This window comes from Moschus berezovskii, chromosome 23, assembly GCF_049115385.1.
Source record: "Moschus berezovskii isolate FMDL1 chromosome 23, NW_MosBer_1.0, whole genome shotgun sequence".
Classification (NCBI taxonomy): domain Eukaryota; kingdom Metazoa; phylum Chordata; class Mammalia; order Artiodactyla; family Moschidae; genus Moschus; species Moschus berezovskii.
In genome coordinates this window covers 61,683,730-61,709,282 of record NC_142482.1, presented here as the reverse complement: position 1 = coordinate 61,709,282, position 25,553 = coordinate 61,683,730, and the positions used below count along the sequence as shown (strand labels likewise).

The window sequence follows — 25,553 nt, the reverse complement described above, 5'->3', positions numbered from 1 at the left end:
ATACAGAAAAAAGAAGTTCACTTGTCTTCAAAGGCCACAGCGAGGCCGCTAATAGTTCTTTTCTCCACTGAAAACAGTTGCTGATGGTCATTAAAGGTGAGAGCATACCCACTCGCTGTAAAATCTCTAAACTGAAAAGGAAGGAATGAAGCATGAGGCCCAGAGGTTTGTTCGGGATACTCTGACAGCAGAAAGTACATCAGTCCTGAGACAAATGAACAGCCCACGCTGACACAGGCCCCGAAATCAAACAGGAAGCAATGCTTTGTGTCCTCCCCGGGCACTGAGACAGAACCCCAGAGACAGCACCATGCTCCCCGGCAGGAACTCGGGAGGGTCCTGGTACCCAGGGCTGGTGAGAATTGCTCTGATAGTTCAGGCCCTGCAGACTCAACTCAGGAACCATGCAAGGAAAACTCATTATCACCTTGAGGAAAGGTGTAAGAAGATATAAAAAATGAAACAGACCCATGGACTTCCCTGGTTGCTCAGGTGGAAGAGAATCTCCCTGCAGTGTAGGAGACCCCGCTTCGATTCCCGGGTTGGGAATATCTTCTGGAGAAGGGATAGGCTCCCCACTCCAGTATTCTTGGCTTCCCTTGTGGCTCAGCTGGTAAAGAATCTGCCTGCAATGCAAGAGACCTGGGGTCGACCCCTGGGTTGGGAAGATCCGCTGGAGAAGGGAAGGGCTACCCACTCCAGCATTCTGGCCTGGAGAATTCCATGGATTGTAAAGTCCCTGGGGTCTCAAAGAGTCAGACATGACTGAGTGACATTAACTTTCTCTAAGGTGACAGTAAGTCTTGTTTTAATGACTCTCTGGGGTTAAAGTAAACTTAAGGGGCTACCCCTTGCCACACAGAGCACTGTGCCATCCCAGCTGCCCCCAAGCCTCAATCATCCTGACTGCCAGGAACAGCCAAGGAGGAGGTGGGGCATCTGAGCTTCAGTTCCCCCTTCACTGGGATTTTACCAGGCCTTGACCAAATACCGATTTTCAGTTCTTTGTAAACCAACATCTTACTTAAAGTGAAGTATAGAGTTTCCCCCTATCTGGGTTGTACAATGCAGGGTTCCATCGTATAAAGTGGCTATGGGTCTCTTAGCTTAAATCTTAGGCCTTTAGGCTGGTTTGTGTAACTACTGTGCTTGTGAGCCTCCCAACCTGGAATAAGCACCTTCACGCGGCAATCACAGAGGGGTCTCAGACAGCATTTCCTGGAACAGGACTGAAATCTTCTTGTGCCTTTTTAGAGCTCATCTTGTTTCCTCATCCTGAGCTTATTAACAGTCTCATGACTTCTCACAAGCAAAATATTTCAATTAGCTTAGGTAGATAATGAAATTGAACTCCCCTGGTGGCTCAGACGGTACAGAATCTGCCTGCAGCAAGGGAGACCTGGGTTTGATCCCTGGGTCAGGAAGATCCCTTGGAGAAGGACATGACAACCCTCTCAAGTATTCTTGCCCGAAGAATTCTCTGTCCACGACAGAGGAGCCTGGCAAGGAACAGTCCATGGAGTCCCAAGGAGTCAGACTCGACTGAGGGACTAACCCCTGCCTTCTTAACCTGGCAACTCAAGAAACTTCCCCTTCCCCCTCCCCTCTGGGAACTCTTAAGGCCCTTGTCACCCCTGAGGACTGACTGTTCTTTTCTGCACCTCCTACCGGCACGCGCAGAAGCTGTTATCTGCAGGGCACTTGGGAAGGCACGGCTGCCTGCTGCGGGCAGAGAGCTCTGTTCTCATCTGCCTCCCTCTCCTGCATTTTCCATCTCCATGATGTTTTGCTTCATTTTCTGGAAGACACAGTTGACTTTCTCTTCCAGTTCTTCGCCTGCCTTTCTCCAGCCTTAGCCGTTATATCCCTAACTGCTAAAGCCTTGGCCTCTGCTGTCCCTCCCTGCCCTCCACGCCAGTTCCCTGGAGAACGTCGGTCACCGTCTGCCGTGCTGTCTTCTGCTGCTCGTGTCGTCTCTCTTCTCCTGGGGTTTTGTTGCTGCCGTTGGTGTTTATAATATTGGGATCTCAGTCATACACAGGCTTACCACAAATGCCTGACAATTCTGGGATGCTCGTGATATTAAGGAGAAGACACAAAACAGGGTTGGAAATTGTTTACATGGCAGGATGTGAGTGATCTAGGAGTGAGCAGGTTTATTTTTTTGTTAAGGAACCAGCAAATGGAGGAGCCCCCTGGTCTGGTGGCAGGCAGGGTAGAGGCTGGATCGTCCCACGGGATCTGTAATCCCCTCCTTTCAGTAAGAAGGAAGGCAAAAGCTAATAGAGTTTTCCAAGAGAATGCACTGGTCACAGCAACCACAGGCTATGGCAAAGGCAGAGGAACCAGAGACCAAGTTGCCAACCTCCGTTGAATCATCGAAAAAGCAAGAGGGTTCCAGAAAAACATCTATTTCTGTTTTATTGACTATGCCAAAGCCATTGACTATGTGGATCACAATAAACTGTGGAAAATTCTGAAAGAGATGGGAATACCAGACCACCTGATCTGCCTCTTGAGAAACCTGTATGCAGGTCAGGAAGCAACAGTTAGAACTGGACATGGAACAACAGCCTGGTTCCAAATAGGAAAAGGAGTACGTCAGGGCTGTATATTGTCACCCTGCTTATTTAACTTATATGCAGAGTACATCATGAGAAATGCCGGGCTGGATGAAGCACAAGCTGGAATCAAGATTGCCAGGAGAAATAGCAATAACCTCAGGTACACAGATGACACCACCCTTATGGCAGAAAGTGAAGAAGAACAAAAAAAGCCTCCTGATGAAAGTGAAAGAGGAGAGTGAAAAAGTTGGCTTAAAGCTCAACATCCAGAAAACTAAGATCATGGCATCTGGTCCCATCACTTCATGGCAAATAGATGGAAACAGGGGAAACAGTGGCTGACTTTATCTTGGGGGCTCCAAAATCACTGCAGATGGTGACTGCAGCCGTGAAATGAAAAGACGGTTACTCCTTGGAAGGAAAGTGATGACCAACCTAGAGAGCATTTAAAAAACAGAGACATTACTTTACCAACAAAGGTCTGTTTAGTCAAAGCTATGGTTTTCCCAGTGGTCATGTGTGGATGTGAAAGTTGAACTATAAAGAAAGCTGAGTGCTGAAGAATTGATGCTTTTGAACTGTGGTGCTGGAGAAGACACTTGAGAGTGCCTTGGACTGCAAGGAGATCCAACCAGTCCATCCTAAAGATCAGTCCTGAATATTCATTGAAGGACGGATGCTGAAGCTGAAACTGCAATTCTTTTCCCACCTGATGGGAAGAACTGACTCATCTGCAAAGACTCTGATGCTGGGAAAGATTGAAGGCGGGAGGAGAAGGGGATGACAGAGGATGAGATGGTTGGATGGCATCAGTGACTCAATGGACATGAGTCTGGATGAACTCCGGGAGTGGGTGATGGACAGGGAGGCTTGGTGGGCTGCAGTCCATGGGGTCACAAAGAGTCGGACACGACTGAGCAACTGAACAACAGCACCACAGACAGAAGCTAAACCTGTGGTCACACAGCTACAAACTACTTTTGTGAGCAGAGTAAAACAATACTTTCATGTTTAAAAACCACTTCCTCGCTTTCCGACAACTGTGAAATAAATGTCCAAACACTGAGAATCGTTTACTAAGATCCTTCTGATTTGTCATGCGCCTTGAATTTGAAAATAACCTGTCACACAATCATAAGCTGACTTTCATGATCATTTTGTAATAACATAAAAATCCTTACCAGTCAATCATAAAAAGATTAAAGAAGGCTGAATCCTAAAAAATAAAAAAGAGCAAATTTAAGCAGTTTATGATAGAGACATTGCAGATATCAAAGAAAACTGTGAACAATCTCATGGGGCTTTTACATTAAGGGACAGCTCTTCTCCATTCAATGCACTTGCCAGGAAGAAGCATGACCCGAGCGGGCTCGGGGGTCCAGGATCCACACTCACAGCGTCGTGATGTCCGCTGCCTGGCCCACCTGCTTTCCACCTCGTGCAGGCCTGTGCCCAGGCAGGTACTGTAAGGACCACGGCAGGAGCAGGCTGGGCAGGGACCGCGACGCTGGAGCCCAAATACCCCGGCTGGAGGGGCGGGGCGGGGCGAGCCGGAGGGCGGGGCCACATGAGACCCGCACAGGGAGCAGCCCCACCTTCCTACCCCTGAGGTAGCAGAGTGGAAAACCCCAGCTCTATGTGTTGGAAGCTGATTGTACCGAGGACTCTATCAGGTCACGAAGGAGGCGAGGGAGAAGACTGGTCACACAAGCTCTTCCTCTTCTGTCGGTTCAGAGGGACGGGAAAGAGGTTGTGTCCTGGTGCAGCGGGTGGCGGCTCTGATGGGCACATAACCTCCCCGATGGGGCCAGAGGGATGGAGCTAGTGATGCCGTGGGGCTTGGACTGGGTTCCTGGGTGACAGAGGAGCCGGGCCGAGGGAGGGGTGAGGTCCAGGGGAGGCTGGAGGAGGAACAACCAGGTGGAGTCACTGGTGAAAAGGGCTCCCGCTCCCGGGAGGTCCACTCAGGACCAGACAGAGTGTGTGGGCCACGGAGCGGCCAAGGTGAGGCAGGCAGGGCTGGAAGGATTGGGCAGGGCTGGACTGGAAAGAACCGGGAGGCCGTTCTGAGGAACTGGGGATTTATCTGTCAGTCATGGGGCCCTGGTGTTGGAAAAGACTCTTGAGAGTCCCTCGAACTGCGAGGCAATCAAACCAGACAATCCTAAAGGAAACAAATCCTGAATATTCATTGGAAGGAATGAAGCTGAAGCTGAAGCTCTAATGCTTTAGTCACCTGATGTGAAGAGCTGACTCATTGGAAAAGACCCTGATGCTGGGAAAGATTGCAGGCAGGAGGAGAAGGGGACGACAGAGGATGAGAAGGTTGGATTCATCATTGACTCAGTGGACATGAGTGTGAGCAAGCCCCGGGAGATGATGATGGACAGGAAGCCTGGCGTGCTGCAGTCCACGGGGGCGCAGAGTCGGACACGACTGAGGGGCCGCACGACAACATGGGGAACCTTCACTGTGTGACCCAAACTGGACGAGTGACGGGATTCCTTCATTCACCCGTCTCCTCCCCTCCTCCCTCCAGTGTCCTTTCTGCCTCCAGCACCGGCCCTCAGCATGGACCGGGTGCAGGGGCAGAGGCCCCAGGGGCCCTTAGGACTCGGGTCTGGGGAGCAGGGCACAGCCAGGCGGGCCTGAGCCTGGGCAGTGCAGCAGTGACGGGGTGCTGCCCAGAGCTGATGAGACAGCGGGCATCACAGGATGTGAGCACCAGGTGGACGGGGGGCAAGGGGCCCGGAAAGGAGTGGAGACGCGGTGCCGTTTACTAGTCTAACTCAGGTCACTGCGCTCCCGTCGAGTCCGACTCCTTGAGAACCCATGGACTGCCGCCCACCGTGGACTGCAAATGCACCTGTAGGATTTTCATTTCCTGCTCCAGGGGAACTTCCTGACCCAGGGGTCAAACCCGCATCCCCTATGGAAGAGGACTCATGGTGCTTGAGGAGCATTAAGTGAAGGTTTCCAGGAGACAAGTAGGAACAGAGCAGGGTATGGGACGTGGGTGCTGGGAGCCGCATGCGGGATTCACTGGCCCAGCCACGCCTGTGTGTCAAAGAGTCACAGCTGAGGACAGAAGCTGAGGCCCCACCAGGGTGAGAGTGAATGTTGCTCAGTCCTGTTCCACTCTGCGACCCCATGGACTGTATGGGTCACGTGTAGAATTCTGCAGGCCAGAATGCTGGAGGGGGTAGCCTTTCCCTTCTGCAGGGGATCTTCCTGACCTAGGGATTGTACCTGGGTATCTGCCATCGCAGGCCAGTTCTTTACCATCTGAGCCACCAGAGAAGTCCCAAAGAGATACGCTGGGGACATGAAATCCTTCTAACACTCAATTAAAGCTCAAAGGATTTTGAAATGTTATCTTTTCCAACTAAATTTTCCCTATGTGATTACTTTTAAGAAAGTAGCATTGTATCTAAAAAGTATTTCCCTACCTGGTTGAATCTGAAGGATCCTGCCAAAAAAAGAAAAAAAAAAAAAAAACAAGGCATTGATCTTCCCAACCCAGGAATGCAATGAGTATAACCATAGAGTCAATGCAATCAACATTTATCTTATAAGAGGTTTACTGGAAACTATTTCAGAAGTTTTCCAACACTGTCCAGAAGGGAGCAGGTTTCTGTGTGTTTCAAAGTGTTTAATTCATGATCTGACTTTCAGTTCTAGAGATGAAACAGGGTTGGTTTCTGACAGGCGCACCCCAACAGGCCTGGGTAACCCATCAGAGCACCATCTCCCACCACCAACAAGGTGAGTCCCTCTTGGCCTCCTAACTCTCAGCCCAGTGAGTCCTGTGCGGGTATTGTTAGCAAAACACCAAGCCTACAGCTCTGCCTGCGGGCACTCAGATGCCATTTCTCAGCAGCCTACAAAGAGCAACACTGAGCATGGACCTGTTTTGCACAGGTCCGGAACTTTGAAGGCCTTTCTCTCTCTTAACTTGGTTTTTCCTTAACTTTGAAGACCTTTGTTCCTCTAAACTTGTTTTTTTCCTTAAATTTGAAGACCTTTCTCCTTCTAAACTTATTTCTTCCGTAACTTTGAAAACCTTTCCCCCCTAAACTTGTTTCCTCCATGAGTGCTCCATCCTTGCATAATGACGATTGTCAACTCAAATAGCGGGGATGTCTTGGCCTCTCCCATGAGTGTGGTGCTGGGCTGGGCTCTGGACACCTGGCTGAGGACACGAACTCTGACTTGAGGTGCCTCACAGGTGATGAGAACAGCAGAAGTGCTCAGAGGTACTCCCTAGATGTTATGAGAAAACATCTAGATGGTGGCAGCTACACACAAATTCCCCAAGAAAGTCCCCAGCAGACACTTCACTCCGGACAGACTTTATGGAGGAGCTTCCGTGTTCTGTATGGTTCCCACTAGGTGACTGGCCTTAGGATAGCCTCATTCTCCTTGACTTGATTTTGTGTCTTTAGCATCAACTGCACTGTCTGGACAGATTTCTAAAGGGGTGCTTCCTTGGGGATGAGATTATGTACAAATGTTAAAGCTCTTCAGCCAGATGCAAAGGGAAACAGCATTTTAGATCTGGGTGATGTCAGGTCCTCTGAGAATGACCTGGGAGGTCCCAGGAAGTGGCGGTGGGGGGCGGGAGCATGTGTCCGAGAGGGGATTGAGGAGAAGACAGTGGCAGGAAGGAGCCTTGAAATCCAAGCCAGGCCAGATCGGGAAGGGCCTGCACCCGGCACATGGAACCCAGAGAAGGGCGCCCGGTGGTTCCGGGGTTCCACACATAAAGTGCTGGGCAGTCGGCTCCCCTGCTCCCTGCACCCCCGGCCTCAAGTGTTTTAGCTTCTGGAAAGAAACAGGAGGTGACGGGAGGGGGAGCCACAAGCCCGGGAAGGTGTCCCAGTGTTCGGCAACACTGAAAGACAGATCAGGCTGACGGTTAAAAATGAACGTTGATTAACCAGGAGATTCCTGGGTCACGAGGCTGACCCAGCATCACCCCCAGTGAGGTCAAGCCCCGGAAATGGCACCAGGAACTGAGAAGAAGGATGCCGGAGTCACAGAGGAGCGCGTGGCTACACTTTGTTACCATTTGTGTCCGTCAGACAGGTGGGAGGCTTGCTCTCTTGGCTGTTGTGAATAATGCTGCTACAAACACGGGGCTGCAAGTGTCTGTCTGAGACCCTGCTCTTAATTCTTCTGGGGACATACCCAAAAGTGAACTGTACATGGGATCTTTCCTCAAGTTTCCCAGTGGAAAGCAAAGCGCTTGGCCCTGCACTTTTGAGACCATTCCATGAAGCTGGGGAAGGTCCGTCTGCTCCTCTGCGGGCACCCCGGGACAAAAGCAGGGCTGGGTGGGTAAGACGGGGATGGGGGCGTGACTGTGTCAACCGGAACCTCTGCTGCTCGAGGCTTTATTTGACTTGCTCTGACTCTGACGCTGGGAGGGATTGGGGGCGGGAGGAGAAGGGGGCGACAGAGAAATGAGATGGCTGGATGGCATCACCGACTCGATGGACATGAGTTTGAGTGAACTCCGGGAGTTGGTGATGGACAGGGAGGCCTGGGGTGCTGTGATTCATGAGGTCGCAAAGAGTCCGACACGACTGGGCGGCTGAACTGAACTGAACTGATGCTTAGTCGCTATTTTGTGTCCAACTCCGCGGCCCCATGGACTGTAGCCCACCAGGCTGCTCTGTGCACGGGGTTTCCCAGGCAAGAGTACTGGAGGGGTAGCCATTCCCGCCTCCAGGTCTTCCCGATCCAGGGATCAAACCTTCGTCTGCTGCACTGGCAGCGGATTCTCCACCTGGGAAGCCCACACGAACACAGAGGGTGAGCCAAAGGCCAGAGGGACGTTGACACGAGGACGCTGGCTGGGAAGAGGAAGATGACTATTCCTTCCCAGGAGCGTGGAACATGCCACCTGCACCTGTGACCTCAGATAACCAAGGAACATTGCAAATAGAGGCAGAGCGAGCTGCCAGGAGCCATCAGCACCCTCCTTCCGGGAGGCTGTGAGTGAGGAGTGGAACTGCAGGGCTGGGCAGAGCAGGCACTAAAGCAGACAGCCACCGTATCCGGGGGATCTCTGAGGTTTCAACAGAGGCAGGACGGGGGAGACGCTGCCCTGCTGCAGGAGGTGGCGGAAGGCAAGAGTTCTGTGCACCTGGGACCACAGGCCTCTGGAGGCAAAGCGCCTCTTCCTGAGGGGACCTCAGTCATTCTCAGCTGACTAGACCAGGCCCACCCACGTGCTGGCGGCCAGTCTGCCTTACTCAGAGGTGACTCGTTTAATCCTCATCTCCGTTAAAAACTACCTGCATGGCAACATCTCGATTGGTGTTAGAACCATTAACTGGTCCTCTGGGCCAGTGAAGGTGACACACAAAATTAACTGTCACGCAGGGCTACCTCGTTTGCCAGTAGTCATGTGTGGATGGGAGAGCTGGACCATAAGGAAAGCTGAGCACCAAAGAATTGAAGTTTTTGAACTGTGGTTTTGGAAAGGACTCTTGAGAGTCCCTTGGACTGCAAGATCCAACCAGTCCATCCTAAAGGAAATCAGTCCTGAATGTTCATTGGAAGGACTGATGCTGAAGCAGAAAGGAAGGACTGATGCTGAAGCAGAAACTCCAATACTGTGGCCACCTGATGCAAAGAGCTGACTCACTGGGAAAGACCCTGATGCTGGGAAAGATTGAAGGCAGGAGGAGAAGGGACGGCAGAGGTGGGATGGTTGGATGGCATCACTGACTCGATGGACATGAGTTTGAGTGAACTCCGGGAGTTGGTGATGGACAGGGAGGCCTGGCGTGCTGCAGTCCATGGGCTTGCAAAGAGTCAGACACGAACGAGAGACTGAACTGAAATGAACTGGTCTACTTCTTTCTCTCATGGAAACACATGTTGTGTGGAGTTCAAAAGCCAACTATGACCAAAATGTTTATATATTTTAATGTGAAAAGATTGGACTGAGAAGATCTTTCATTTCTCAGGATTTGCTTTGAGCTTACCTGGTACTCAGCATCTGAAAAAAAGTCTATTTTTCTCAATAAAAACACTGTAGTCCACGGCAGGACTGGCTCCGTAGTTGGCAGGGTCTGGTGCGAGATGAAAATGCAGGACCCTCTGCTCAAACGCTATTAAGAATCTGAAGACAGTGAAAGCAGAGCGCTGAGCCGGGGGTCTTTCTGGGGGCCCAGGGAGGCCCACCGGCCACACCTCCTTGAAGCCAGAGCTGGTCACAGACAAGGTCAACTGGAGGTCAGGAAGTGACTGTGAGTGGCTCGGTGACGTCCGGCTCTGCGACCCTGAGAGGCCATGGAATCTCCAGGCCAGAATCCAGAGTGGGGAGCCAGTCTCCAGGGACCATCCCAACCCGGGGTCGAAGCCCGGCCTCCCGCACTGCAGGCGATTCTGCCTGTTCTGAGCCACCAGGGAAGGACTATGATGAGGACGGGAATTCCAAGTTGATCGATAACAAACGCACGGGAGATTATAAGGCAATTCTCTTCAACAACTTGAAAAAGATCATATTGAAAAACAGTTTTGAGGAAAATGACGATGACATTTAATGCAGTGGACCAGCTAAGAAAGAGATGCTCAGAGGTCGAGCTGTGTGACAGGTTCTGTAACACACGGGACCACTGCGTCCATCGTCACAGCTTCCTGCTGACGGCCTGAAGGAGACGAAGGACAGGCGCCTTGGACCCTGGACGGACAGACGGCTCACGTCAGGCGACAGTGCGCACAGGCTGGGGGTGGCAGTGACGCCGCTGGCCTGCCCGCCCGCCCGCTCCCAAGGGCAGCGTCTCCGCAACCTGTCTGTCCTCAAGGCTCAGGCGCTGACTTGGGCACAGCAGAGACAGCGGATAGAGATAGGCTGAGGATGTGGGTCACACCATCAGGTTAGAGGGAGCCCAGCTCCTGATGATGCCACAGGGAGGCCAGTGGACACCGCACCACTCTTCCCCCTGAACCCCGGCATCGGCTGACGCGGGCCCCACGTCTCAGCAGGGAACACGTGGTGTGGCTGCAGAAATTTCGTGCAGTTCCTTCGCTCATTCGAGTCCGAGCCTTGCAATCCCATGGACTGTAGCACGCCAGGCCTCCCTGTCCATCATCAACTCCTGGGATCCACTCAAACTCAGGTCCATCGAGTCAGTGATGCCATCCAACCATCTTATCGTCTGTTGTCCCCTTCTCCTTCTGCTTCAATTTTCCCATCATCAGGGTCTTTTCAAATGAGTCAGCTCTTCCCATCAGGTGGCCCAAGTTTTTGAGTTTTAGCTTCATCATCAGTCCTTCCAATGAACCTTCAGGACTGGTTTCCTTTAGGATAAACTGGTTGAAACCTTAGCCGCCTCTTTTTCTCCAGTACCAGGAGCAGGATGAAAAGTCACCTGGCGTGCATCCATGATGTGGTCTGAAATGCCTCCATCTCATGAACAAGACCTATCTGCTCATCTCTGACCCCTGGGGGCAACTGAACTTGCTCAGAGAGTGTGGACGGTCAAGCACTGAACGGGCCTCTGACCACAGACCCTGCAGTGCAGACCCAGCGGCTCGGGGATGGACTTCTCCCAGTCTGGGTCCACGGCCTCCCCTCTTCTGCTGGCTTCTGGAGGGCTCACGTTTGGGGGTCTCTGAGGCCTGCTCCCCCTCCCTGTGGCTGCCGTTGCCTCTGCTTTGCTCTGTTTCAGGGGCAGGGCCACTGAGCAGAGGAGACAGGGAAGCCCCGCTCATCCTTCCAGGCCCGGAGCAGACAGCGCTCTCCCCGAGGGCCTGGACGGGGCAGGCGGAGAGAGGACCCAGAGAGCAGGCAGCCAGTGCTCCCGACCAGCGGGACCACCGAGCGCCCGCCTCCAATGGCAGCTGCAGCTCCAAGAAGGCATGGGACACGAGGACACGGGCACAGAAACACACACACACACACACAGGCGTACTCAATCAGCCCTTTATTTGAGGACCTTCACCAAGGTCACCTGGGGTTCCAGCTCTTCGCAGAGACTGGGGAGAGCGGTGAGGAGAACGGGGGGCCCCCACCACCTCGTCACGGCGAGCAGAAGCGGCCGCAGAACAGGATGGCCCCGGTCTTGCCGTGCTGGATGAAGAAGAGGAAGGGGCGGTCGGCACAGAACCGGGGGACGATCCTCAGGCAGCGCATCATGACCATAGCCGCCGTGGCGGCCGCGGCCTCCGTGCCCTCCTCGGTGACCTCCACGAAGGACTTGTGCACGACCTTGGACAGGTGCAGGCCTCGCCCGGACGACATCCCGCTGAAGTCGGCCCGGGCCTCCTCGAAGGCGTCGGTCATGCCCAGGTCTCGGAGGACGCCTTTCATGTCGTAACTCTCCTCCAGGGTGAACCGGGGCAGAAACACCTCCACCTCCTCCTCGTCCATCACGTCCAGCTTCGTCCACGCGATGAATTTCTCGTAGGTCAGGGCCTTCTCCACCTGGAGGACAAGGTAGAAGATCTCAGGGTGTGCAGCAGCGCTGGCCCAGGACCGTCCACTGTGACCCACACCCTGCCCTGCAGCCCATGGTGGCCTGCTGGAGGCACATGAGTTACTGGAGCCCAGTGCCCGGCAGGGATCCAGACGAGACCCCGGGCCTTGGAGCCACGCCTGCACAGTTACCGTGTTCAAGTCAGTGCTTTCACCGGGCAGCAGAATGACCATGTTCAGCTCTTGGCCGACATAGGGAAGCACCAGAATCTGGGTGCTTATTTCTCCAATGTAGGTCATTTTAAAGGTGGACTTCTTGAACATCATTTGCACAGGTTTCTCCACGTTCTATAAAGGAAATGGATAAACCATAAGTTGAAACAAGACCCGTGGACACGCTGCACGAGTCATCAGAGCCGTCCACCTGCACCCACCCCACAGATGATGCTTCAACAAACCATGATGGCTCTAGTTTTAAAGACAACAGGGCTTCCCTGGTGGCTCAAGGGTAAATAAATCCTCCTTCCAATGCAAAGACGCAGGCTCCATCCCGGGTCTGGGAAGACCCCACAGCCCAGGGGCTCCTAAGCCCACGCGCCACAACTACTGAGCCTGGGCTGAGCGCCGGGAGCCGCAGCTCCTGAGGTCACGGGCCTGGAGCCCGAGCTCTGCCCCAAGAGAAGCACCAGCTGGGGAAGCCCGAGCCCTGAGCCGAGAGGGCCTCCGCCAGGGCAGCGTCAGGAAAGGCTTGCGGCAAGAAGACCCGGCACAGCCAGAAATAAACAGATGCGATTATTAAAAGAAATGCGAACCAATCCGACTTGTGCTTCCTTCCCCCACCACTCAGCCCAGCCACCGTCATCAGGAAAACTTCCAGTAACCTCCCTGGTCCTACACTTGGGCCCGAGGGGCTCTGGGAGATCAGAGCCACAGTGAGAGGCCACGGGCTCTGTGAGAGCTCAGAGGAGGGACACAGGAAGCAGGAACCTGGGGAGACCGCTAGGGAGGCTTCTGGATGGCCCTGCAGAGGAAGGCGTCTGTGTAGGTAGCTACGGATGGGCTGGGGACAGAAGGTAGGATCCAGGCCCATCGAGCGTCACAGCCACAGTCTGGAGTTTGAACTGGATCTCGGGAGTTCTGCGGGGCCCAGAGACCTGCAAGCTGCCCGTGGGATGTGTGATACAAGATGGAACCCCCACAGCACAGACTGCCCCTGATGATACAGCAGAGGAGGAGCAGGGGCAGAGGAGGCCAGGGTTTGCCCGGATCCACCTCTGGGCCGCCAAGGCCACAAGAGGCACAGGTTCCCTGAGGTCAGCCTCCTCGCACGCTCCGTAAACCAAGGGGGGACCCAGGGACCGTTTCCAAGAACCTCCCTTGCTTTATGAAACATTATGGTCACCTTGCTGACTCTGAATGGCCTTTCCTCCGTGTGCTCTTTGTTAAACTGTTTAGCCCAGTTCCCTTTGAAGTAGATGGCGTTCACGAGAACCAGACGGGTCGTGGGGTCAACTGAATTTGCAGAGAGCAAGTCTCTAATTTTACCTGCAAGGAAGATTTAAAGAGCCAGTTAGCTAACAGGGTTTCCTGGTGGAGGTGCTGGGCACAGTGTTACTGGTCTGTCCCCTGGAGGAGTCAGTGGGCAGAGCAGAGGGTTCACTGTCGCCCAGACAACCACGCACAGGGAGTTGTCTGGTTACTCACTAAGATGTGTCTGACTCTTTGTGACCCCAGGGACCCTAGCCCACCAGGCCCCTGTGACCTTGGGTTCTGTAGGCAAGAATACTGGCGAGTTGCCATTTCCTTCTCCAGGAGATCTTTCTGACCCAGGGATCCAACCGGCCTCTCCTGCACCGGCAAGTGGATCCTTTACCATCTGAGCCACCAGGGAGACCCATACAGGGAGCCTGGCCCCTAAAGAAAAATCAGAGACAAAAACCTTAAAGTCTCTGCTCAGAAAAATACCATGAGGTGCATAAACACAAAAAATGAACAAATAATAAGGGCAGAAAGTTCACAGTGACAGAAAACGAATGTTCTCTCTACAACATCAGGGGACCGTCCTGAAGGGGAAAGTTCGAAGCCAGTGTGGACAGCATGAAAACGAAGAACCGCAGGTGGACCAGGGCTTGACTGAGTGTCCTGCAGTGATGCTCAGCGACCTGCAGAGCCTGAGCTCCGCTGGACAGGCAGAGAGGTGGAGCCCGCATCCAGAGTTTTCCTTCCACCTTTTGTGAAAACGCAGACTATATGAATATTAACTGCAACAGTGCAAAATCAAAGTGTGATTGCTCTGGAAGAGGTGCACCAAATATTGATGAGGAGAGGGAAAAGCTAGAGAAATGGATTACCGACTAAATTTCAGGAATGGTTTTGAAAGCTTGCAGTTCTTTACAGATAAAAGCCCTTTCTGTTCACATGTGATGGTCTTGGGAAGGAACTGATGGATAATAAGGCTGATTTAAATACTGTGCAAACAGAACTTGTGACACGTCCTCACCTTCTGTCTTTTCGGCTACCCAGGTGTTTATGTGCTTCCTGGCCTCCTCTGAAGCGCAGACAAAGTCCAGCTCCTCCATCTCTGCTTGGTAGTATATGCGGCACGAATCTTTGAAAGCCTAGGAGAGACGGAATGAGAGAATCACATGGCTACAGAAGCAGACAACGCCAACAGCTTACTCCTTCACCGCGCCAAACGTCAACACTGATCATTTGACAGTTACTTGTGTAATGTACAAACAAGTGTGCGGAATTAACCTTCAATCCGGTTTCTCAGTTTTCAGCTACACTGAAAAAATAACAGTAAAATCACAGGCTTCCCAGGTGGTACAGTGGTAATGAATCCGCCTGCCAATGTTATAGACGAGGGTTTGATCTCTGCGTGGGGAAGATCCCCTGGAGAAGGAAATGGCAACCCATTCTAGTATTGTTGCCTGGACAATCCCATGGACAGAGGAGCCTGGTGGGCTGAACAGAAACAGACACACGTGGAGTGAGACGCAAAGACTTTCTCTGTGCACCGGGGACAAGCCCTTACACTGGGCGTGGGGGAAGGGCGTGGAAGAGCATTTGGGAGGACTCTGGCTTTGCCTGCATTTTTATATAATAAGAACACACTTACAGATTACTTGAGCTGTGTATGAAAAAATTTAAAAAAACATGAAAGCACTGTGATTAAATAGTAAAAAAGAAAAAAACTTAAAAAAATATTCTGCATAGGAAAAGATAAACAGAATATTTACATGTATAAAAATTTGAACAAGTCTCACAATGCACAAAAAACTTCCAACATGTGAAAAACAACATAGAAATATTCCATTGGATCACTTCTTTTTTAGGGCCAACTCATCTGCAACTGGGGTATGATCCGTGTTAGTTCTCTGACAATCACCTCATCGAAGATTTACGAACATGTGAACAAGGCTGTTACAGGGCTCCTCTTACAGGCAATGACCAAACAGTTCCAGGAAGCGTGAGGTCGTGACTGGGGTCCCACACCCCGCCCACCTAGTCCTCTCAGGCCACAAGGCCTCTGCTGCACCACAAGGCCCGCCTCCCATCTCCACACGACCTTGGTCTCTATCTGCTTCGGGCAAACGGGAGTATGACTTACCGAGAGGAAATCGTAAGTCTTCTCTCCAAAAAGCCTGTTGGCGGTTCTGAGGAAGTACTGTGTGCTGGTCCTGTTAACTTCGCTGAGAAGCTTCTGGAAACCCTGGTGGACATCTTCACCTCCACCACTGCTCTTGCTTAGAGAAAGTGTCTGAAATAAAAACAGATAAAGACTGACCACTGAAGTATGCCCTGACTACAGGAAATGGACACAACACTAAAGTCAGCCTAAGAACCTCACTGATTCACCCCAGCTTAAAACAAGACTCACGCAAATAAAGGCACAGCATCTCTGGGAAGCCCCCAGGCTGCCTCCCGCAGGGGCTCAGACAGCGACGGCGGGCGCAGACATGCCCCTTGCCGAGCCCAGGGCCCTGTGCTCGCGGTCTGCCTGCAGACAGGGCCGGCGGACATGCCTCCCGTCTTTGTACAAACAGGCCACATCTTCCGGTCTGGACTGGTCTTGGGACGGGCTCCGACCAGCAGGACACAGGAGAAGTGGCTCTTCTGGGCCCGGGCCTCCATAAAGGCCTGGCAATGCCATGTCCACTGTCTTGCCCCCTGTGACCAGGGTGCAGACACGCCCAGCCATCCTGCTGGGGCCTCGTGACAATGCAGGAGAGCTGGCACACAGAAGGGAGCGCCTGGCGGGATCAGGGCAGCTCCTGGCTCACAAGGAGCCCAGCAGGCACCGTGTGGCCAGGCCGCAGAGTCTGAGGCACGGTCCTGGTCATTCCCGGTCGTGGGCAGTATGTTTGGGAGCCACAGGGAGAAGGTCCAGCCCGGTTCCAACATAACATGAAGCTAACCCTGGCGCGGGCTTTGCACCCAGCAGCCGGCCAGGGCCAGAGGGCCGGGGGAGCCCCTGCTGGAGGAGAGGACCTCGGGCGGGAGCCCTGGAGAGATGCCCTGTGCAGGGTGGGAAGGCCAGCACTCCCCCGGAATTGGAATCTGCAAAGAAGGTGCCCATAGAGAGGGTGGTCCCTTCAGAGCCTGGGAGAGCGGGAGGGGAGACAGATGAGCTCAAGAGGGGGAGTGCTCCCTTTTCAGCAGCACTTAAAGGGAATACGTGTGTCTCCCAGGTGGCGCAGTGGTAAAGGATCCACCTATCTGTGCAGGAGACTCAAGCCTTGCGGGTTCGATCCCTGGGTCAGAAAGATCCCCTGGAGGAGGATATGGCAACCCATGCCAGTGTTTTTTCTGGAGAATCCCATGGACAGAGGAGCCTGGAGGACTAGAGTCTACCTGGTCACAAAGAGTCGGACACGACTGAGCATGAACACCAGTGTATTTGCCTCCTAACACTTGCTGGGTGGAGAGTACAAATGTTTCTCACTCCCAGCCTCTCCAGCTGGCAGAGGACCCTAAAAGTGATGGCCTTAGGGCAAAGGTCAAACTCAAGGCCCAGCCTCAAGGAGGGGATCAGGACACTGTTAAACCTTAGAGACAAAGATGGCACCTGGAGACCCTCTTGACCCCAGGCCCTTGGAGGGGTAAGGGCACCCCACATGCAGGAAGGCTGTGACCCCCAGGGAACCAGAGGTCAGCACCCTGCCACCACTGTGGCCCAGGAGCTGATGTCCACACCCTGCACAGCCTGCCCGGGGCTGGCTCTGGGCATCTCAGCAGGACGGGCCTTGGACAGCAGGGCCTTGGGCAGCGGGTCTGAGCAGAGGCTCGATGAACGCTTGCTCGTTCAAGCCTGTCCTGCTGGAATCTGGTGCTGCGCTGTCAGGAGCCCCAGGGCACCCGCCAGAGAGACACTGGATGGGAGGCCCAGGCACGGGGCAGATGGGGGAGTGAGGCCAGTTGTGGAGCAAGGCCTCTGGGATTCGGATCGCGGACACCGGCTCTCCCGCCAAAGAAACAGCGTAGGCCGCAGCCCAGAACCGGCCTCCCGAACGTACCTGGCACATCTGGGCCGCGGTGTTGCCCCTGGCCCCCACGAGGACCATGGCCAGGGCAGAGGAGATGCTCAGGGGCGAGATAAACACATTTTTCGAGTTGTCCTCACCCAGCTTTTTGAGAAGGGTCAAGGCAAAGGTGCCGTTTGCTTCTGACAGCGCATCCATGGCGGCGAGTCTGAAAGGACGGATTTACAATCAGTGCCACGCAAATCAGGCCACGGGTCGATGCGTCTCACTCTGCTCTTGTCTGTTGTCAGCACTAACACTCCGCTTCCACGAGCAACATGTACACGCACAAACCTTGGCTTCCTCAGGGTTTCCCCGCTGCCCCAGGGCCTGCTCACCCTGCTTGGGACATGGGCCGTGGGACGCACCCACGAAAACCTCCAGGGCCTGGCCTCAGAGGTCGACTGCCCAGGCATGGAGGGCATTTTGTCCAGAAAAGGACACTGTGGGGATGGGCGGGGGTGCACGAGGGTTCAGGGCCTTTCTGTGCGTGGTGGGAAGGGATGACAGCTGAGAGATCCCCGGTTCTTCAACAGAAAGCAGCTTCATTCCTAGATACCGACCTGGGAGAAACAGAGCAGGTGAGCCCGCACGGCGTGTAGGCTGGCAGCCCCGCTCCGGGCCCTGCGTCAGCTCCCTGATCTCTGCTCCCTGCATAAGGACAGGGATGCACTTGGTAATCTGTGCTCCTAAGGGGTGCAGGGCAGCTCCCCCGAACATTCCACCGGAGCACACTGACTGCTCTGAAGTAAAGAGACTTGAGAAACAGCTGGTGCAAAAAGCACACTCTGCCCTTCCTCCGTTCCCCTGAAGCTGAAAATAAATCTCCACGTGGAAACACCCTCCCTGTACCAGGAGGTAGAGAGACATCTTTACACCTAAGAAGGGAACGCAAGGCTGAAAAGGCTGTACAAGGAACCAGCAAACCCTGCTACTTCACGAACTTGATACCCCAAGCAAAAACGCCTTGTTTCGTCAAATCTTCACACACACACAAAGCTGCCTGCCTAGTCACTTGTTGAGCCTTGTATTTTCGAGGTTCGCACAAAATTCAGTGGGGTTGGTTTACTGCTACTGATTTGTCTGAGGTCAATTTAATTACTAGACCAGCCAGGAAGATCACAGAGGAGAAGAAACACCACCCCCCACACATTCTCTTCCGTCTTTAATGTCCAGTTTGGTGACTAGTAAGTCGTGTCTGACTTGTGACTCCGTGGACTACAGCCTACCTGGCCCTTCTGTCCATGGATTTTCCAGGAAAGAATACTGGAGTGGGTTGCCACTTCCTTCTCCAGGGGATCTTTCCCACCGAGGGATTGAACCCGAGGTTCTTGCATTGCAGGATTCTTTCCACTAAGCCACCAGGGCAGGCCTTAATATCTAATGCCTTAACACTAATACAGAAAAAAGGAAAAGTTCACTGGTCTTCAAAGGCCACAGCGAGGCCACTAATAGTTCTTTTCTCCACTGAAAACAGTTGCTGATGGTCATTAAAGGTGAGAGCATACCCACTCCCTGTAAAATCTCTAAACTAAAAAGGAAGGAATGAAGCATGAGGCCCAGAGGTTTATTCGGGATACTCTGCCTGCAGAAAGTACATCAGTCGTGAGATAAGTGAACAGCCCACGCTGATACAGGCCCCGAAATCAAACAGGAAGCGATGCTTCGTGCCCTCCCCGGGCTCTGGGGCAGAACACCTGAGGCAGCAGCGTGCTCCCGGCAGGAACTTGGGAGGGTCCTGGTACCCAGGGCTGGTGAGAATTGCTCTGATGGTTCAGGCCCTGCACTCAACTCAGGAACAATGCAAGGAAAGTTATCAGAAACAACACAAAATGAGCATAATTAGCAAACTATGTGATGGGTGACCTGCAGGGAAGCCAGAATCAAGGGAGCAGTCTTAAAACTGGGAAAAGAATGGAGCAAAATGGGCTCCGGAAAGAGCTGATTTAAAAAGCAGCCTGTTTCTGCTGGGCTCCAAGGAGCAGAGGGAGAGCTGAGCACCAGGTCATGACTCTGCAGTCCAGCCTCATCACTGCGGCAGCGCCCCATCACCCCAAAAAAGACAGAGCGAGACGGGTGGAGAGCAAACTAAAACAACCTTCTTAAAACAGAAACTTCACAGTCGAGAACCATGCATTTCCAATACTGACAAAGGAAGATTGGAATTCCTGCTCACACTGTGCAAATGATGCTATAAAGTGGTACCCCAGTATTCCCAGTGCAATTAAGAATTGTTGTTAGTCACTAAGTCGTGTCCGACTCTTTGATGACCCCGTGGGCTATAGCCTGCCAGGCTCCTCTGTCCATGGGATTCTCCAGGAAAGAATACTGCAGTGGGTTGCTTCGCCCTCCTCCAGGGGATCTTCCTGACCCAGGGTTCAAACCCATGTCTTTTACGTCTCCTACACTGGCAGGCGGGTTCTTTCCCACTAGCGCCAGTGGGGAGCCCCCGTGGTGGATTAAGGGTGTCCTAGTGAAGTGAGCCACTCGCTCTGGAGGTTTGTTGTCCCCGCCTGGTGTGTGTGTGTGTGTGTGATCTAATGTGTAATCGGATGGTTCCTTCTACTCTACAGGTTTACTGGGGGATTACATCAACTGACGCCTGGCCCACAGTCGGTGTTCAATAAACGGTGAACAGACTGCACACGGTTTTCCTTCTTCTCATGTCCCGGTCTCGGCAGGTCCAGAACCCTTGGCGGTGTAAGGTGTGTGGCCTCCCCGGGCTCTGATGACAAGCCCTTTGTGTGATGCCTGCTCTCAGTGCAAACGGAAAGGCACGGTGGCTCCATTACTCGCATTTCGTGCTACTGTTACCGGCTGGAGCTATCAGGCCAGAAGCTGAGTGTCATACAACACTGTGGACTGGCATTGGCCTCGTGTGGTTCGAAATACTTAGTTTCCATGGCCAAGTATGACTAAACCCGCGACCTTTCTCTGGAGTGGCATAACGCTGAGGGTGCAGTTAGTCAACAGTTGTGGGGAATCCTGGACACGCCACGCCTCAGAACACTGATAACCACAGCCCTTCCTGTTCACGGGGACCTCAGGCCAAGGGTTACTTTTCACATGCCCTCTCCACCTCGGTCCTAAAGCACACCAGCGGGGAAGCACACAGTGTGGCCAAGTACCATTCGGCCGGAAGCCAAGGTGCCAGCAGGACCCGGCCTCCCCCAGCAGCTCAGTAGTCCTGGCAGCATGTGAAGGTTCACTTCCCACACTTATTTTCCCCTCAAACTAGAGCTTTACGGGGTGGGGGGCGGGTAGAGAAGAAAGAAACTCAAGTGCCAACTTATCTAGTACCCAGGTGCGACTAAAGTTTCTCCCAGGCCCTCTCAGCCCTGAAGATGCCAACTCTCGGGATATTTCGCCTGCAGCCGCTCTAACGAAGACAGAAGCAGCGTAACAAGCTCTGAAATGGTCCTCACGATTGTCCTCGCAGGCCGGTGGGAGCCCGCTGGGCGCCGGGTCCGCCCGGGCACCCAGGCCGGCTCCTGCGCGGCCTCCACCCCGGTCCCCCGGGTCCCCAGCGCCCGGCGCTCCCCGAGGGTCCCCTGGGCGCCGCTCCCAGGCGGGTCCGCCGGTCTCGGTCCCGGCCGGCGGCATCGCCACACTCACCGCGTCCTCACGTCCGCCGCGCCCGCCTGATCCGAAAGGAAACCCAGCCCGGCGCGCGCCCCGCCCGCCGCCCGCCTCGCCCGCCTCGCCCGCAGGCCGGTCCCGCGGCCCCGACCTCCACGCACACCCAGAAAGCGGCCGGAGCGGAGGGCGGGGCGGGGAATCCGGAGGGCGGGGCCGAGGGGCGGGGCGGGGCCTAGCGGGAGGGGCGGGGCGGGCGGAGGCGCCGGGGACAAACTCCGTGGCGGGAGGGGCGGGGCCTAGCTGGAGGGGCGGGTCTGTCCGGGCCGAAGAGGAGGGGCCGAGAGGGAGGGCGGGGCCGAGAGGGAGGGCGGGGGCGGGCGGGGCCGGGAGGGGAGGGCGGGGCCGGGAGGGGAGGGCGGGGCCGGGAGGGGAGGGCGGGGCCGGGAGGGGAGGGCGGGGGCGGGCGGGCCGGGCGCCAGGTGCGCTGCGGGTCCCGTCCGGCCCCAGTGCGGGGATCCCACCCCGGGGCCGAAGGCGCGGCTGGAGCGAAGGCCCGACCCTCTGGAGACCTTCCGCGGGCGAGCCTGCGCTCTTCGCGGGCGCACGGGTTAATGCTTGGTCCGGAGGGGCGCAGCCCCGGCGTCTGGGCTTGAGTCTGCGCGCAGTGAGGCGCGCTCCCGGGGCACAGAGGCCCGTGTGAAACAAGCACGGTGGGGTCTTGGAGGGCGGACAGGGCGCGGGTGACCACAGTGGGGAAAGTGCCAGCCTCGTCCGAAACAAGACAGGTTCAGTTTGGAAACCTCGGAGAGCTGGGGGCGTCCCTGGTGGCTCAGACAGTAAACAATCCGCCCGCACCATAGAAGGCCCAGGTTCAATCCCTGGGTGGGGAAGACCCGCTGAAGAAGGAAAAGGCAGCCCACTCCAGTATTCTTACCTGGAGAATCTCATGGACAGAGGAGCCTGCGGAGCTACAGGCCATGGGGTCGCAAAGAGTTGTCCAGGATTGAGCGACTTTCACTAGACTTCTCTAAAGGCCCACTGGTGGGCTTCCCAGGTGGTGCTGGTGGTAAAGAACCCACCTGACTAATGCCGGTAGACCGGCAATCCCTGGGTTGGGAAATCTCCTGGAGGAGGGAATGGCAGCCCACTCCAGTATCCTTGCCTGGAGACTCCCATGGACAGAGGGGCCTGGCAGGCTACAGTCCACGGGATCACAGAGAGTCGCACAGGACTGAGCAACTCTCACCTTTAGATAGCTTAGTGCCTTCTCTGCCCTAAAGCCTAAGCCAGGGCTGTCAACAGCGACCCTGCACTCACCTCTGGCCGGATAATTCATTGCAGTGGGAGGCCCCTCCACCCACTAGGTGCCAGCCGCAAAGCCCTGGTGTGAGTGCCTTAGTTTTATTTTTGGAGCAGTAAACACTGAGGGAGGCTCAAATATCTCGCTTCTACCCTTAATTTCTCCAGCCCTTTGCACCCCAGGTTTGTTCACTGGGCTCTACCCTTCCCTCCTATCTTTGTCCAGAAATAAGCAACGTGTTGTAAAATGAGAAATAAAATTGAGTCACTGTGACAAGGGGTTTTAAGCAGAGCTAAAAGTCCATCAACGAGATGGACTTAGGCCTCGGCCTTACCAGGTGGAATCAGGAATGTTTGAACTGGGCCAAACCGCAGACACTCCAAGGACTCTGCAAGGACACCTGCAAAGGGTCACAGGAAAGGACTTTCCCCTTCCTTGGTTGATGGCCTTAGCCATCCCCTGGCCAGCCCCTGGCTTCTGAAGCATCTTATGACTTGCAAGGTGAAGCAAACAGCATTGCAAAAGTTACACCAGAGTTCTATTTTTGCGTGCGAACTGATGATATCAGTTTGCGGCTTTTGATTATAAGCAGGAGCCCTGAAAACTGCAATCTGAATTCTCGCCCATGGGGTGGATGCACCGCCAGGGACCTTTTCCCAACTGGGACTCCAGATAGCCGTTATTCGGGACTCCCAGCGCTGTTCAGGGCGTCCCAGGTGGCACTAGTGCTGAAGAACCCGCCTGCCAATGCGGGAGATGTAAGAGATGCAGGCTCAATCCCTGGGTTGGGAGGATCCCCTGAAGGGCATGGAGACCCACTCCAGTGTTCCTGCCTGAAGAATCCCATGGACAGAGGAGCCTGACATGATTGCAAAGGCCGGGACACCACGGAAACAACTTACCACGCATACACAGGACTGGTCAAGTCTGGATGTAGGCTGTCAGCCCCGTTTGATGATGGTTCCACTGTTAATTCTCTCTATTGTTTCTATTTCTCTTCTTTTAATGACCGCAGCGGAGAAGGCAATGGCACCCACTCCAGTGCTCTTGCCTGGAAAATCCCATGGACGGAGGAGCCTGGTAGGCTGCAATCCATGGGGTCCCTAGGAGTCGGACACGACTGAGCGGCTTCACTTTCACTTTTCACTTTCATGCACTGGAGAAGGAAATGACAACCCACTCCAGTGTTCTTGCCTGGAGAATCCCAGCGACGGGGGACCCTGGTGGGCTGCCATCTATGGGGTCACACAGAGTCAGACACGACTGAAGCAACCTAGCAGCAGCAGCAGTAGCAGCAATGACCGTACATTGAAATCAAACCAGATGATCCTCTATTAAATATTGAAATTGTTTATTGTGTATAGCAAGTGGTTTCTTTTGTTAATGAATCCTTCAAACCTAAAACGAAAGTAAAACTTGCAACAAAACAATTGGTGTGTCGTGTTTAGAGAATTCCCTTCAAATGTAGAAATGATGTCAACAAAGTTTGTCTCTGTGACCCCACCCAATTGGTCCCTAGTGCTAACCCTGACAGAACATCTGATCCTCACTCAGAAATAAAAGGACATTTTCTTTCCCCACTTGTCCCCAGATAGGGGGTTGGTTTGTTCTCTTTCCATTTCAAAGGACTCAGCGCTCTGTGGAAAGTACGAGTAAACAGAACCTGTTAGGCATGGATCAAGCAGTCTGAATTTCCAGCCAATGATTTGGAACCACGAACAAAGGAGGCTGACCATGGGTTTTAAACACAGCTTATGTCATTTGTGAATCTAGGATTGTTACAAGTCAGTGTTTTCATTCGCTGTGCTTTATTTTTGAAAATAATCCTTCTTTCCAATGTTGGAAATAATATATTGGCAAAAATACATTTAGAAAGCACATCGCAACCCATATCCGGGTCACTTAACACAAGTCAGTTTTGACACACGCAGCAGCTCACCCAGGACCAGAGCGGAGAGCAGCCCCGGAACGTGCCCCTGGGTCACTGCATCCTGTCCTTCTGATGCTTCGGCTCCAACGCAGAAGGAGAAGGTGCTCACCTCCTCACCGCAGGTTCTACTGTGACATTTGCACCACTAATAGGATTGTTTCTAAGTGAATTTTCCAGCATTGCCTGAACTGACTGACTCATGAAACGCTAGAGAATATCTGTCTGATGTCCGTGGTGGAGATGCATGCAGAGTGATTCAGCCATGTCTTTTAAAACTCAGATCGCAGTGAAGGAGCCAAGAAAGGCTGTCTCTAAATAGCCCACTGGGGGCTTAGATGCATAACAAAAAAAGACTAACCTGAATGGGTGAGACCATCCATGATTATGTCAATTGCTTACTGATTCACACTAATTAAACGGACATTTACCAAACACCTGTAATGCAAAGTTCGAGACTAGTCCAGGGGTAGAACTTCTTCTGGCCTCCAACGGAGGACATGAGATAAGTTCCAGGCAGCTATCTGTATCTGTCTGGCTTCCTTAGAGACAGTGAACCCTGGGATGTTTCCCACAAACAGCCAAACTAATCCAGATGACGCAGAACATGTCTGGTTAGCAACCCACAGTATTTACAAGCTTTTCAGATGTGATGGCCCAGCAGCACTTCCAGAGAAACTGCAGCAGCCACGCCCAGAGGTTCAGTTTTGAAACGTGTGAGTCCTGGTCCTTCTGAAACACACAGACCAAGTGGGCAGCAGACAGCACGTTATGAGGCCGTGGACACAGAGCTGCACCCCTCATATGGACAGAATGCCTGTAACCTTGTCTTTTGGAGTGTGTGTGTGTGTGCGCGCGCTCACTTAGTTGTATCCAACCATTTGCAACCCCACGGACATGGACTGTAGCCCTCCAGGCTTCTCTACCCGTGGGATGGGCCAGGCAGGAATATTGGAGTGGGTTGCCACTTCCTTCTCCAGGGGGTCTTCCCAACTCAGGGATCGCACCCATGTCTCCTGCTTTTCCTGGAGAGCAGATGGACTTTTCACCAGTGCCCACCAGGGCAGCGACCGGTCATTAGAGAAGCAGGTTAACAGCAGACTCTGCCCGAAGAGAGAGAAAGGATGACTGCGCCCTCTGCGGGGCCCTTGTTGTTCAGTCCCTAAATCGTATCTGACTCTGGCCTGCAGCACACCAGATTTCCCTGTCCTTCACCATCTCCTGG

At 53.8% G+C, this 25,553-nt stretch overlaps 1 protein-coding gene across 2 annotated transcripts; it reads right to left on the bottom strand.

Moving 5' to 3' along the window:
- Positions 1 to 11,489: 11,489 nt before the first annotated feature.
- On the bottom strand, positions 11,490 to 21,296 carry LOC129543603 (serpin B6). 2 transcript variants are annotated; one of them, XM_055406818.2, is made up of 7 exons: positions 21,138 to 21,296; positions 17,517 to 17,691; positions 15,611 to 15,760; positions 14,498 to 14,615; positions 13,400 to 13,542; positions 12,190 to 12,345; positions 11,490 to 12,006 (listed from the first exon to the last, which is right to left on the bottom strand). In XM_055406818.2, exons 2-7 carry the CDS (start codon positions 17,679 to 17,681, stop codon positions 11,602 to 11,604), a joined length of 1,137 nt encoding a protein of 378 aa, XP_055262793.1. In that variant the 5' UTR covers positions 17,682 to 17,691; positions 21,138 to 21,296; the 3' UTR covers positions 11,490 to 11,601. The 2 variants fall into 2 exon arrangements, with proteins under 2 accessions (XP_055262793.1, XP_088687255.1); XM_088831129.1 differs by lacking the exon at positions 21,138 to 21,296 and adding an exon at positions 18,086 to 18,173.
- Between the last annotated feature and the right edge of the window lie 4,257 nt (positions 21,297 to 25,553).

Coding starts and splice junctions, on each gene's coding strand:
- LOC129543603 (XM_055406818.2), bottom strand. CDS start 17,681: ATGGATGCGCTGTCAGAAGCAAACGGCACCTTTGCCTTGACCCTTCTC. Junction 15,761..17,516: donor CCGCGGCCCAGATGTGCCAG/GTACGTTCGGGA, acceptor TTTTTATTTCAG/ACACTTTCTCTAAGCAAGAG. Junction 12,007..12,189: donor AAAGCACTGACTTGAACACG/GTAACTGTGCAG, acceptor CTTGTCCTCCAG/GTGGAGAAGGCCCTGACCTA.